The sequence below is a fragment of the Aspergillus nidulans genome, chromosome VIII (genome assembly GCF_000011425.1).
Source record: "Aspergillus nidulans FGSC A4 chromosome VIII".
Classification (NCBI taxonomy): Eukaryota; Fungi; Ascomycota; class Eurotiomycetes; order Eurotiales; family Aspergillaceae; genus Aspergillus; species Aspergillus nidulans.
The window spans coordinates 3,081,116-3,092,944 of record NC_066264.1 but is presented as its reverse complement, the minus strand read 5'-3'; the positions used below and the strand labels follow the sequence as shown (position 1 = coordinate 3,092,944).

Sequence of the window (11,829 nt, the reverse complement as noted above, 5' to 3'; positions counted from 1 at the left end):
TATCTGACAAGCTACCACCTACTTAAAAACCTAACTAGCCCTGCTAGCTAAATATGGCAATGCACTCCGCCACACATGATCAAGGTCACTGGAAGACCCTACAACCTAGCAAGATTCAAAAACTCTCCAGGAGCATGGTACTCTGGAACCTCCATCTTCAGTGCATCCCCACTATACCCTAGATCCTCAGCAGTGAGGACAGCGCATTTCTCTCCAATAAGTAGCGCCGTGCTAAATGTATTGCAGCCCACGTTATCGGGGCAGATAGACAAGTCGCAGACCTTCAGTCCTTTAACGCCATGCACGTTCAGCCGCTCGTCGACGACGCCGCCGTGGGGCGCAATGTTGTTTCCCTCGCGCGGGGCCATGCTGCATGTGCCCAGAGAGTGCCAGGTTGTTTCGACGTGGCGTTGAACTGGAACAACCGGGACGTCAATGTTAGTATGAGGAATAGAAGGAATAGTGGACGATTGCGTACCCCATTTCTCGATATGTGCAATGTCTTCTTTAGAATACTCGAGTTCGCTGCGGGCCTCGAATCGGTTGGAGCTGAGGGTTGTTGGGCTGGGTTGTTTACCGGGGGTTAGTGGGTGAGACCAGGAGCCTGCCGGTGATGCATTCGTTAGCATACCCACGGACTCCGAGAGAGGGAAATAAAAGAAAGGAGATAAAGCGTACCGTGCTGAATGCCCGCAGAAAGATGATTCGGTCCCGCATATGCCTTCGTCGTCGCGAGATCCATGTCCTCCGCGCGCGCCTTTGAATCGTACGCAAAGTGCGGGTGCATGCTTGTCACCTCGCCGGCATACGAGGACATGCGCCGTGCTGTCTCGCGCGACTTGATGTACCCCCAGACCATGGCGGCCATGTCACGCTTGTCGTTCATGAAGCCGGCGTCGAAGTCTGGGGCCGCGTAGGGGTCTGGGCTTGTGATGTGTGTGCTGCCCCGGGAGAAGGGATACTCGAGGAAATGGAACATAGTGAAAAACTTGCCGGGGGGCATGAGCATGTGGTCACCGAACCAGCTGTTTCAGAGTACGTTGTTAGCAGTGCAGGAAATATGAGAATGGAACTGCAAGAAGGGCTGCATACCCAGAAATAACAGAGTAGTGCATAACAGGCTTATCCGGCTTATTCTTAAAGTATGTCTCCCAGCCATCGACAAAATCAGGGGTCGGCCATTTCTTGAACTCCTCGAGCTCTTTCTGAGTTGGTCGAATCTTCACACCAGCCTCGATACCGTTCGTGGATAACGGTCCGGTTCCTTTGATGTTCCACTCCTGGAACACTCTCTTCTGGACCTTCGGGTCTCCGCGAAGGAAGTCATCAAACGTCTCGACATCTGGCTTGGCTCTGTATGTGGAGAACGTAAGGTAGTGGTCCTGGAAGTTGCGGCCAACGCCGGGCAGGTGCACGATGGGCTTGACTCCCGCGCGGCGGAGCTTCTCCGAGTCCCCAATTCCGGATCGTTGCAGGATCAAGGGTGAAGAAAGGGTACCGCCGCTGACGATAATCTGCTTGCGCGCTCGGAAGATGCGACGCGGTGGCTCTTTGCCGTCGAGGGGCTTGGTTGGAACGGTGACGACTCCGACGGCACGGCCGTCTTCGATGATGACCTTGTCGACTTTGGTGTTGCATTGCAAATGCAAGTTGGAGTATTTGGCACGCGTGCTGTGCACATAGGCGTGGGCTGCATCGCTGCGTCTTCCTAACTGGTGTTAGTATGATAAAGGGTAGATTGGAATTAACACCAGACGTACCGGTATCGCGGTTGATCCACTTCAGCCAGTGCTCCGCTCCGTGGCTATCATGCTATCAGTATGGTACGGCACCTGTAATGAGATCACATACCCAGTCTTCAGATCCTGGAGGTCGTCGGTAACAGGAATGCCCTGGGACTCAGCGGCGCGCAGGAAGTCCTGCGCTATCGGGTAGGTATAGTTGCCGAATGAAACCTTGATGGGTCCCTCAAAGCCATGGATCTCTGGGTTATTACAGGCCCGCTGGTAGGTCTCATGTTTTTTCATTAGAGGCAGCAGCTCCTCGGTCGTCCAGCCTTTGGCCTGGAAGTCGTCGTAGTCAGAGGCTGAAGCTCGGGTGTACATCTGATACGTTAGCGGGGGCACTATCATTTAGGGCAATATGGGCTGGTAATACCATGAAATTAATGGAGCTACCACCACCCAAGATGTTCGCGCAGGGAACAACAGCCTGACGCCCGTCCAGATGCTCAGATGGCCGGGAGTAGTAGAATGAGGCCGTCTTGGAGTCGAGCTTCATGTTGACGGGGTAGATACCGGGACGGTAGACCCTGGGCTTGTCAGTAATGAGCTCATCTTCACACGGAGCCTCGAGTGAAGAGCACTCCTACCATGGGTTATTCAGATTACTCTCGCCAGCCTCAATCAATAGCACAGACAGGTTATGGTCGAGGTTGGCGAGACGGCCGGCAGGGACGCATCCCGAGCTGCCTCCGCCGCAGATGATGATATCGACCTCTTCGGGGATAGTCATTGTTGCTATTACCCAGGATCAGAAAGATCAATTATATCTCTTGGCCAGGAGACCTGATCTTTAGAGATAGAAGAGTGAAAGCACTCTGCAGCCGGGGGTTTGCTGGGTCTTTATAGACCTGGAATGAACATCGTCTTTCCCCGCTTGCTCTTCTATCTGTCACTCTCCCTCTTCACTAACCCCAATCTCATCTAACCCCACGCGCGGGGAAGAACAGATGAAGCGTGAAAAGCGGAGAGCTCTCTGCACACTCCTAAACCAGCTGGAGAGGTCCATACAGCTCGCCTTGTGCCGGAGGGGAAAGCTCCCCTGCCGCTGTCTTAGCAGCGATGTTATGGCAATCGGGCATGGATTATGCGGAGACAGACCTGATACGAAGAGATAAGCCCAGGGGATTGGTGAGAGGCGGATTTCATTCCATGTAAGACGCTGAAAGACATTTGGAGATATACCTCCTCACTCCTGTTGAGTCTCCAATTCTGAGCCAAGAGAGTATCTGTCTCCGCTTGATGCAAGTGCGTCTGTGATCCGTTGGCAATGTAAAGCGTGCATAGACAACGATCAGAATAGGCTAGGCTATCGTTGTTGGGAGGCAGATCCGTATATCGTGTATATGAGGCTACTCTCTCTTCTCAGTACAGAAGACTGGTGACAATCCCGTACCGAAAGAGGGCATCAGAATCAGCTAAACGAGAGTGCCATTCTCCCAGAGGAATTGACTCTGTACAGAAGTCAGTTATCCATCTCGAGTCTACCGTCCTATGGACGAAGTACGTCTGCCTTGCGCTCCACACAGGTGGAGAAATGCCGGTAGGCTAAATCCTGCTTGCGGGGTTATGCTTATTGCAGTGTTATTTTTACCTCTCGAACAGGGGAGTAAAACGACGGAACCCCACAGATAAGACAGCTACTGACAGCTTCCCCAGTCGGTGTCATCATATAATAACCAGAAGCCAGGTGGAACTCTTCTATATATTACGGCCAAGTAACAGGACAGCAGCACTCATAGACAGAAAGATAATTCCGAGACCCAGGCAATCTCCATGCGCAGAGCACATTTATAAATGGACACACTCACTAATGAATCAGGCCTTTCCAATTAAGAAAGTCTAGCCTTGCTCCCTGAATCAACGGTGTTTGGAATGGTGGGGAAACGGCGGGATCCCCGGCTGAATGCGGGGTCGAGCTTGGGGATGGCCGGAGATCCAATCGATCCTAGCCTCAACGATAGAGCTAGCCAAAGGTACATGCTCGCTATGACCACGCGTCCCCTAGCGTACCAATTCGGCCGGGCACTGGGCGAACAGAGCCAAGTACCTCTGCATAAGCGGCCCATCTAAGACCATCAGCGGCACCATAACCAATCGAGCAGTCAATTGCATCCAATGTCAGTTTTCAGCTCCAAAAATACAGGGTAATCCTCTTCCTAGCCTCTTGACGCTTTGTGATAGACCGTACAACGCATTCAGGTGGATGCATCCCTCGACCGGGCAGTGGTGGATAAACTCGCATGTATGCAGTCCAGGTGCATGATCCAGAGCCCCGCCTCTCGTTTCGATTGGGTTGACAGAAAACATTGCATTATTCGCGCTAGGTAGACGCATTTGGACTTTTCAAGCGTCTTCTAGGTGCGGAGAGGGCATTGTCTCCAATCCGAACTATCTTGAAAGGTAGAACCTGTCGTCCGTCTATGTGGGCTTCAGGGCTGCTCTGTCCAAGGTGATAAACTTGTGCGCAGCGTTGGCCAATGCGCAGACACAGAAGATTTTGGGTGGAGTTGATTGCCATTATGTATCGGGTATCATGAAAAAGTGACCGAAAAGAAGCAAATGCTGTATGGTAATAGGTAGGTGAAAGTTGGCCATGGCTCTACCTCGGAAGAGCCTCTGCGAGCCAAAATCGGCCATTGTTATCAAGAACCGTATTCAAATCAATCTGATCCATGGCCATCGTCGGCCGCAAGCCCATATCCATCACATCCCGAGCGACAGCCTTGATCTGTCGCATAATCGACTGCGAGATTGCCCAGGTGTTGGCCAGAGTTTTGAAAACTCCGATAGTCAGCGCCAAGCGATCGCGGCTGGGATCTGGCATTTGCCCTGCTTTGACTGAGCAGGCGGCAAGTTGCACAATCGAACTCATAACAAGCGAGCAGATGAAGAACGGCGTGTGCTTAACTACAGGCATGCGGATGGAGGCTAGCGAGGAAATTTCGCTGGCTGCTTTAAGGGCTTTCATGGCGTGGGAGTGGTGTGAAAATGCCGGGACGGAACATGGCCCGTGGTGACCGCAAATGACTTCGGCCGCAACGGCTGGCGATGAAAGCAAGTCTGAACGCGGGAAATGGAGGTAAATCGCCGTGCCATTCACCACCATTGTCGCCTGGAACATCATCTCGTCAACGGTCCCGTCGGGGCGCAAAAGCTCTGCTTTAGATTCAGGGAGGTGATGAAAAAAGCTTGTGATTCGGGCGTCAATCGATTCCACTTGGTCCTGCTGGCCTTCAACCAGGTCTTGAATGGCCACAACACGTCCTAGGATACGCGCCGCTTCGATTCGATACGTATAGGATGAGAAATCTCGCTCCTCGTCGGCAAAGACACGCTCATCAAACTGCGCGATCGTGGGTGGCGGCGGAGGCTCTATCCCGTCCTGATATATCCGCTCCTCGCAGGGAAGTGGTACTTCGAGGGGCACATGATGTGTTCGAGGACTTTTTTGAAGTCCAAGTGCTGTCAACATAGCCTCAATGATGAACAATTCCCACCATGTACGTCTTAGGCACTCCTCCCTAAGCGGATTACCACCGCCCATTGTGGTAGCGAAATCCCTAGTATGAAGACCGAGCTCAAAGGCCAGGTCAACTGCGGTAATAAGGCAATCTTTGGCCTTATCCCGTTCGTTTCGCGAATGGAGCACAATCGCGAGTAGGAGAAGAGCTTGAATCTTCTCCAACGTTCCTTCCTGCTCCATAACAGTCGTCATGATGCCGGGTCGATAAGTCTCACTCGACGCGGCGGGAGTGAAATGAGATCCCACAAACTTGATGACTTGCTCAAGGTAAGGTGGCACACGGTTGTGATAGAGTGTCTTGATCGGAGGCAAGATGGGGTGCGAAGGGTGGAAGAACTGATAGTAAATGTCGACAAGATATCCATCATTGGAAAGTGATGACGACGATTCAGGGGTCAGAGGTGCGTTCTTGGTGACCACTTGCTGCGAAGCCCCAGGTTGTTCAGTGAATTGGGGACTACTTCCCGAGGAGGTTGAGGCAGGAAGGGTGGCCGAAGGCACATATGGATAAGGATTCAAAGCATTCCAATCCACAGGCACATTGTAGAACCCAACATTAGGGTCAAAAGATGGTGCAAGATCGGCTGGTAGTTGCTCAGGTGAGGAAGGATTGGCGCGCCGCTTCTTCGAGGGGCCCTTGTATCCTCGCCGCGACGGGGTATACTGGCACTCTGCACCTGTGGCGGCACAACGGCTACACACAGGCGTGGCTCCATCACACTTGAGGTGCTTATGGCGACATAGAAGACAAGCAAGAAGAGACGGACCCGTGGCCCGCGGTTGTTGAGTCAGAGCCTTTGCAGGCAAATAATGCTCGTTCATCGTGGCTCTGATTCAATGTCTCTAGCCGGAATTTTGTAGCGATAGAGAGATCGTGATATACGCAGGGGGCATAAGCCTAAGGCCGATCGATCGCCCCTCTTATATACCGAAATAAACGAGTGTGATAACTACCCGTGACAAGCGGAACCGAACCAGATATGCGGGGATGGCACAAGAACAAAAAGCTTCAACAGCCGCAATTAATCGATGTGTCCAGCAATTCCAAAAAGAAAGGATGGAAGGGAAGGGATTGAAAACCTGAACAACAGTATTAAGCGGCGAGTAAATCGGGCTTGCTCAGGAGGCTTGTCACCAGCCAGGTTTGTAACCGGGCCGTTGCAGCAGTCTCCGATCCTCTTTGGATGCGACTAACCTTGAGGTTAGACAAGATTGATGAGGGACACGACAACGGTCCTGAATGGGCCCAGGCGCAACGGCAATGGAACCTTCAGCCGACACTCTCGATGGCTATTCGATGGAGGGTATGATGGTTGCAAAGTAAGTTGGGGTGGTCGGAGGGAGCTCCCCGCTGTTGAAATGATGCCGGAGTAATGTGGATTAATTATGTAATTATACCCTTGTGCTACAGCTCCTCGTGCTACCCGATTCGGACGGACTGTCTCACGGCGTTGACGACAATTGACCTCCAAGCCTTTTGGTACAATCAAATCCCCTTTATATTGTGATTGTTTCCGCAGTGCTCCCTTGTGCTCAGTCAGGTAAAAAATTCATTTGCAACCTTAGCGCACGTCTTCCCCCTCTCAGATCCCCATGGCTAACTATCAACGTGGCATACAGCGACGAGCATCAGTTTTAAACACCCAGCCATTTCCTTCAGGCCCCGATCTCAGCAGACCGCTTAAAACAACAAGCACGTAGCTCAGAATGATTACCGACAACGATCTCCACCGGCTTGCCGTCTTTCTCGGCTCCTGCGCAATGATGATGATTGTCCTCTACCACTTCTTAGAAGTCAACGCGAAAGAGGACGAAGACGCCGCGACTCCAGTCAAGAACTCCAAAAATCCCACAGAATCTCGTACACCAGCTACGGCGACCGCGGGGGGCTCATCGGCGATGAGCGGTGGAAAGGATCGATAAACTTGGTTCATTGACGGCTTGTTTTATGTATTTATCTGGAATTCTATTTGTCCGGGGCAATTGATTGAAAGCAAACATTCATGGAATCGTGTCGATTCGACAGGGGATTTTGAGCGCATGGCCTAGATAACCCCAACAATCCTGTGAGTTAATGTACAGAATGAAGCATAAAAATGTTCCGAAAATATTTCCATCTAATATAACACCTCAACACCATTTCTTGCGCAAAGAAGAATGCAGGGTATAGTACAAAGCAAAGAACTATTCAAGACGCTGGTCGTACTTCATAGACATCTTCGTCATTGCTCACCCTCTGATTGCGCAAAGGGGTAGCTAGCTCACAGCCCCCAGGATCCAGCCCAACACCGATCTGTGTTTTCAGTCGTTGTACTGCCTTGAAGACCTCGTGAGCTTTTTCCAGCTGCGAATTATTTCCATGGACTCTATTAAACGCGCGGATAGAGTTGTACTCGGCAGGGAAGATTAGCGTATCCTCGGTTCCAGGCTGGTATGATTCGGGAATGGTCAATGGCACCGCTGAGATATCCCAATCCACTATATTTCATGAAACGGTAGAGGTTAATAAATCATGTGTATCAAATAGGTATTCGCTTAATGTGCTTGAAGAGCAATCATGGTGCTTTCTCACCACTTGTAAGCACAGCCGGCCCGTCGCCTAGCTTCCACGCAAGAGAATCAAGATGCTCTGTCTTGACGTGATTCATCAGCTCCGCGGCCGGCAGTGTCCCCGTAAATGTGCAGCCTTTCCATCCACAGGTAATCTGATAGGAAACATGGATCTTGAAGATATGCTTTTTGAGCAGCTCAAGGTTGTGAAGCTCTGACTGGCAGTTACCCCAACGACACGCAAATACAGGATACGACGAAGTACGCTGTGGTGGCGCGGCTGAAGCTACAACAACCTTGGGTTTGTTTGTGCTTCCAGGTGGCCGTCCACGACGTTTTTTTTCCATCGAGTTCGCAGTATTTGGTGTCTGGGAACCCCGCTGGAGATCATGCGAGCGCAGCGACTGCTGTCTCTGGAGCTGGACCTGCGGTTGGACTTCCTGTTTCGGTTGAGGTTTATATTGAAGATCTGCCTGTTGCGAAGGTGGGGAAGGCGGCTGGACTTGCTGCAAGTTTGACTGCGGTGGATTGTGTTGCGTTTGGGCTGGATACTGCTGCGGAGTGAAAGTGTTGTTCACGGGCAGCGCGACTTGCGCTGCGGGATGTGGGGCGGTTGTTTGGTTGGTTTGCAGGGGGTTGCTTTGAGTAGAAGACTTGATTTTCATCTCACGTGACGGCTCACTAGGGTCCACTAGATCCCATCGGAACGTAGCGAGGTCGGAGTTCATTTCGACTTGAGTAAATATGCTGCGCAGACAATCCAGATGATGATTTAAGTGGGCCTCCGTGGGATGACGACCAGCAGCGATGAGGATATCCCGGGCAATCGTCTTGGGGTTATAGGCGGTTTTCTGTGCGGCGTCTGCCTCATTCAAGGGGCTCACTATGTCCGTTCTGCTTCTCAAAAACGTCCTGTCTGCAAGGTCGTCGGCTTGGAATGTGTAAGCTGCGAATTTTCCACGAGTACCAAGAGGCTGAGAATGAGGTTCTTGTGCTATATCCGGTAAGGGCTGGGATATAGGTTGTGTTGGTTGAGTAGACGTGGCCTCTTGATTATATGGATTCTGGGCTAAGTGCTGCTGTGCTGATGTTGTGGCAGTCTTCACTGTTAGAGAAGGTCCGGGTTGTGAAGTATTTTGAGAAGGAAACTGGGGGGTAGCTTGTGCTGCGTGTAGCGAGACTCGTTGTGCAGTAGACTTGACGATAGGCTTTGATGCTTGTTTGGGGTTCCGCTGAGCTGCAGCCCGAGAAATCTGTGGAATATTTGTAAGGGTTCGAGGTAGTAGTTCCGGTAAACGGGTATATGGCGGCTTAGGCTGAGTGTCCGACAATGCGACTATTTGTAGAAGAGCAGGATTTTGATCTGGCGAAGAGTGTTGCGAAACAGACCGCGAGACTGGTTGAGGGTGTTGTTGTGCGGTATACTGCGTGGTTGAAGGCGCGACAGTGGTGGGAAGAACCTGGAATGCGGTTTGCGGCGAGGCACATGGTGAATTGCGCCACGAAAGCTGCTGCGCGATGGTTCGAGGCCTAGTGCTTGATAGAGCTAGTGGCGCCGCTTTCGAGTGTTCCTGCAGTGCGTATTGGGAGACGCGTTGTTTGGCGATCGCTGGAGACTCAGAACTTTGCGATTGCGCTTGTGTCGTAGGTCTCGTTTCACCCGGCGCAAGATATTGAGAGCCTGGCCGCTGGACTAGTTGTGACATGCGCTGCATAGCAGGTTGAGTAGTAGACTCTGAAGTAAGAGGGTTATGAGTCTGGGGCGTATTGTAATCTGTGCCAGAATGGGTATTTCGTACGGCGGGCTGTGTTCGAACTTGCGAGTAAGCCGGCGACGCCACTTCTAGTGAAGTCTGAGAAGGAGCTTGTATGATTAAAGGTGCCTCAACTCTCTGCCTTTTAGCATTGGGGCCGGAATAGGCATCGTTGGCGGCGTTCGCAGCTTCCGATTCCGAATGCGATTGCGGCATTGTGTTCAGCAGCTGGCGACCAGTTCCACGCTTCGGAGAGGGCTGTGAAAGTGAAGTAGTGGGCAATTCGGAGTTCTCAGCGTAAGGTGTCTGTCTTTGATATTCTCGAGGTGGTGACGGCCCCCACCTGTATGAAGGGTACGACAGAACGTCCTCTAGCTGTACGTATGGCTCCGTCTGCTGGTCAGATGGGTAGTGATGAGACTGGGTATTTTCATTGCTGTTCGGTAATGTTTGTAGGTTCGAATTTGAGAAATTATAGAACGGGCTTCTCCAATTGCAGTTCGAATTCTTCTCGACGCGAGGGGCAGTTTGCCCCGATTTATATTGTGCATAGTTGTGTGGCCAGTCAATCCATGTAAGATGCTTGTCAGCCATATTGCGAGGGACGCTCATTCATAGAGGTAGCAAACGACGCCGAGGGGAGCTGGGCGTTGCGAATGCGGAGTGAGGGGTTAGCAAATCTGCGCATAACGACAAGCTGATATCAGTTGCAAGGGCAGATTAGGATTCCTGCCGCGCGATTCCGACCTTTGCAAAGGTCCTGTCACTTGCATTTCCCTTGCGGACCGCGAGTGGGCGCTATTTCTAGACCTGCGGCGCTGCGCAGATACCGTCGACGCGACTCCATGATCTTTTCTGGCCATCTGGGCACGCCGTTAGTCAGCCTCGCCGAAAAGTAGCATACTGCTAGATAGAGAAGGCGGTCAACTAAGAGAGCGTAGCCAATTAAATTGCAGCCGCCAGCCCTAGCCTTAGCGGGACGTCATGTGACGCACATTCCACTGCCCACATTTTCGGCTAACATCGAGCCCAGTCGAGTGAAAAAAGAAGTCCTTCGACGACAACGACGACAACACCACGACCCTTTCTCCAGAGTCCGGTCAGATATCAAAAGGAGGCTCTGCAAAAATGGCCGTCACAAACCAGGGTATGTCTTACGGAAATTCCGTCGGCTCGTTTTGTTTTCCACGCTTCTGATCGCCTCTGATTGAGTTGGGATTGTTCTTCGAAGACGGCAATGGCGATTAGACCACCCTTCCACGCCAACAAAGCTACGGGATGAATGCTGATGTTTTTTCTTCGAATAGCAATCTCCTCCTCGCGCCGGAAGTCGCGCAAGGCGCACTTCAACGCCCCCTCCAGCGTGCGCCGTGTTATCATGAGCGCGCCTCTGTCCAAGGAACTCCGTGAGAAGCACAATGTACGATCCGTCCTTTCCATCCATCAAGTCATTCTACAACGATCTTCCCCATGCGCATCTTGGGCGGTTGAGAAAAGGGTGGACTGAAGATTGATTTGAGGAATTGGGAACAATGGCAAGAGGACCAGAGCTGACGGATATCAACCTAACAGGTCCGCTCCATCCCCATCCGCAAGGACGACGAGGTTACCATCGTCCGCGGCACCAACAAGGGCCGTGAGGGCAAGATCACCAGCGTCTACCGTCTGAAGTGGTGCGTCCACGTCGAGCGTGTTGTCCGCGAGAAGTCCAACGGCCAGAGCGTTCCCCTCCCCATCCACCCTTCCAAGGTCGTCATCACCAAGCTCAAGCTCGACAAGGACCGTGAGCAGATTCTGGAGCGCATCAGCAAGGGTCGTGAGGCCGTCAAGGCCAAGTCCGCGTAAGGAACTGGAACTGGGACTTGCATTTTGTGTTTCTATGGATGAATGGCGTGGGAGTACAATGAGATCCTGCTGAATCTGATCTTATCTTGATTCTCTTAAATGAGCAACATCAAAAAAGAAATATACCTGCTACGACCAGACCAAGGCCAGGCTTCTATCGCACATCATTATGAATGACAACGAACGATTCAAAGATGTCAAAGGAAGAGTTTCCCCTTTCTCGCGATCGCAGACTCGCCCGGACGCAGCAGCAATCGCAACCTCTTCTGATTCATCAAGCCATCTATACAGCCCATTGATTTCTTCCCTTCCCCTTCACCAACCCCCCAAACTCGCCAAATTATCTCCTCATCATTCCCCTACCATGATTGAT

At 51.8% G+C, this 11,829-nt stretch overlaps 5 protein-coding genes across 5 annotated transcripts, besides 1 other annotated feature; 2 read left to right on the top strand and 3 right to left on the bottom strand.

The window, feature by feature from the left end:
- Positions 1–11,829: part of a sequence feature (contig 1.7 1..773302(-1)) that runs on past both edges of the window.
- Positions 99–2,514, bottom strand: ANIA_00567 (GMC family oxidoreductase; the record flags this gene model as incomplete). The annotated part of the gene is made up of 7 exons (XM_653079.1): positions 99–604; positions 679–1,025; positions 1,093–1,708; positions 1,761–1,804; positions 1,852–2,105; positions 2,158–2,311; positions 2,372–2,514. 7 exons carry the CDS (start codon positions 2,512–2,514, stop codon positions 99–101), a joined length of 2,064 nt encoding a protein of 687 aa, XP_658171.1.
- On the bottom strand, positions 4,384–6,129 carry ANIA_00568 (Zn(II)2Cys6 transcription factor; the record flags this gene model as incomplete). The annotated part of the gene is made up of 1 exon (XM_653080.1): positions 4,384–6,129. One exon carries the CDS (start codon positions 6,127–6,129, stop codon positions 4,384–4,386), a length of 1,746 nt encoding a protein of 581 aa, XP_658172.1.
- On the top strand, positions 6,548–6,815 carry ANIA_11275 (uncharacterized protein; the record flags this gene model as incomplete). The annotated part of the gene is made up of 2 exons (XM_050613367.1): positions 6,548–6,627; positions 6,719–6,815. 2 exons carry the CDS (start codon positions 6,548–6,550, stop codon positions 6,813–6,815), a joined length of 177 nt encoding a protein of 58 aa, XP_050469190.1.
- On the bottom strand, positions 7,496–10,205 carry ANIA_00569 (putative C2H2 finger domain protein; the record flags this gene model as incomplete). The annotated part of the gene is made up of 2 exons (XM_653081.1): positions 7,496–7,785; positions 7,880–10,205. 2 exons carry the CDS (start codon positions 10,203–10,205, stop codon positions 7,496–7,498), a joined length of 2,616 nt encoding a protein of 871 aa, XP_658173.1.
- Positions 10,671–11,660, top strand: ANIA_00570 (60S ribosomal uL24 domain-containing protein). Its single transcript, XM_653082.2, has 3 exons — positions 10,671–10,758; positions 10,919–11,031; positions 11,184–11,660. Exons 1-3 carry the CDS (start codon positions 10,740–10,742, stop codon positions 11,454–11,456), a joined length of 405 nt encoding a protein of 134 aa, XP_658174.1. The 5' UTR covers positions 10,671–10,739; the 3' UTR covers positions 11,457–11,660.

What these genes read in the sequence shown, in the direction of transcription:
- ANIA_00570 (XM_653082.2), top strand. An exon ending in AACTCCGTGAGAAGCACAAT is followed by an intron (nt 11,032 to 11,183) that starts GTACGATCCGTC and finishes TCAACCTAACAG; the next exon opens with GTCCGCTCCATCCCCATCCG.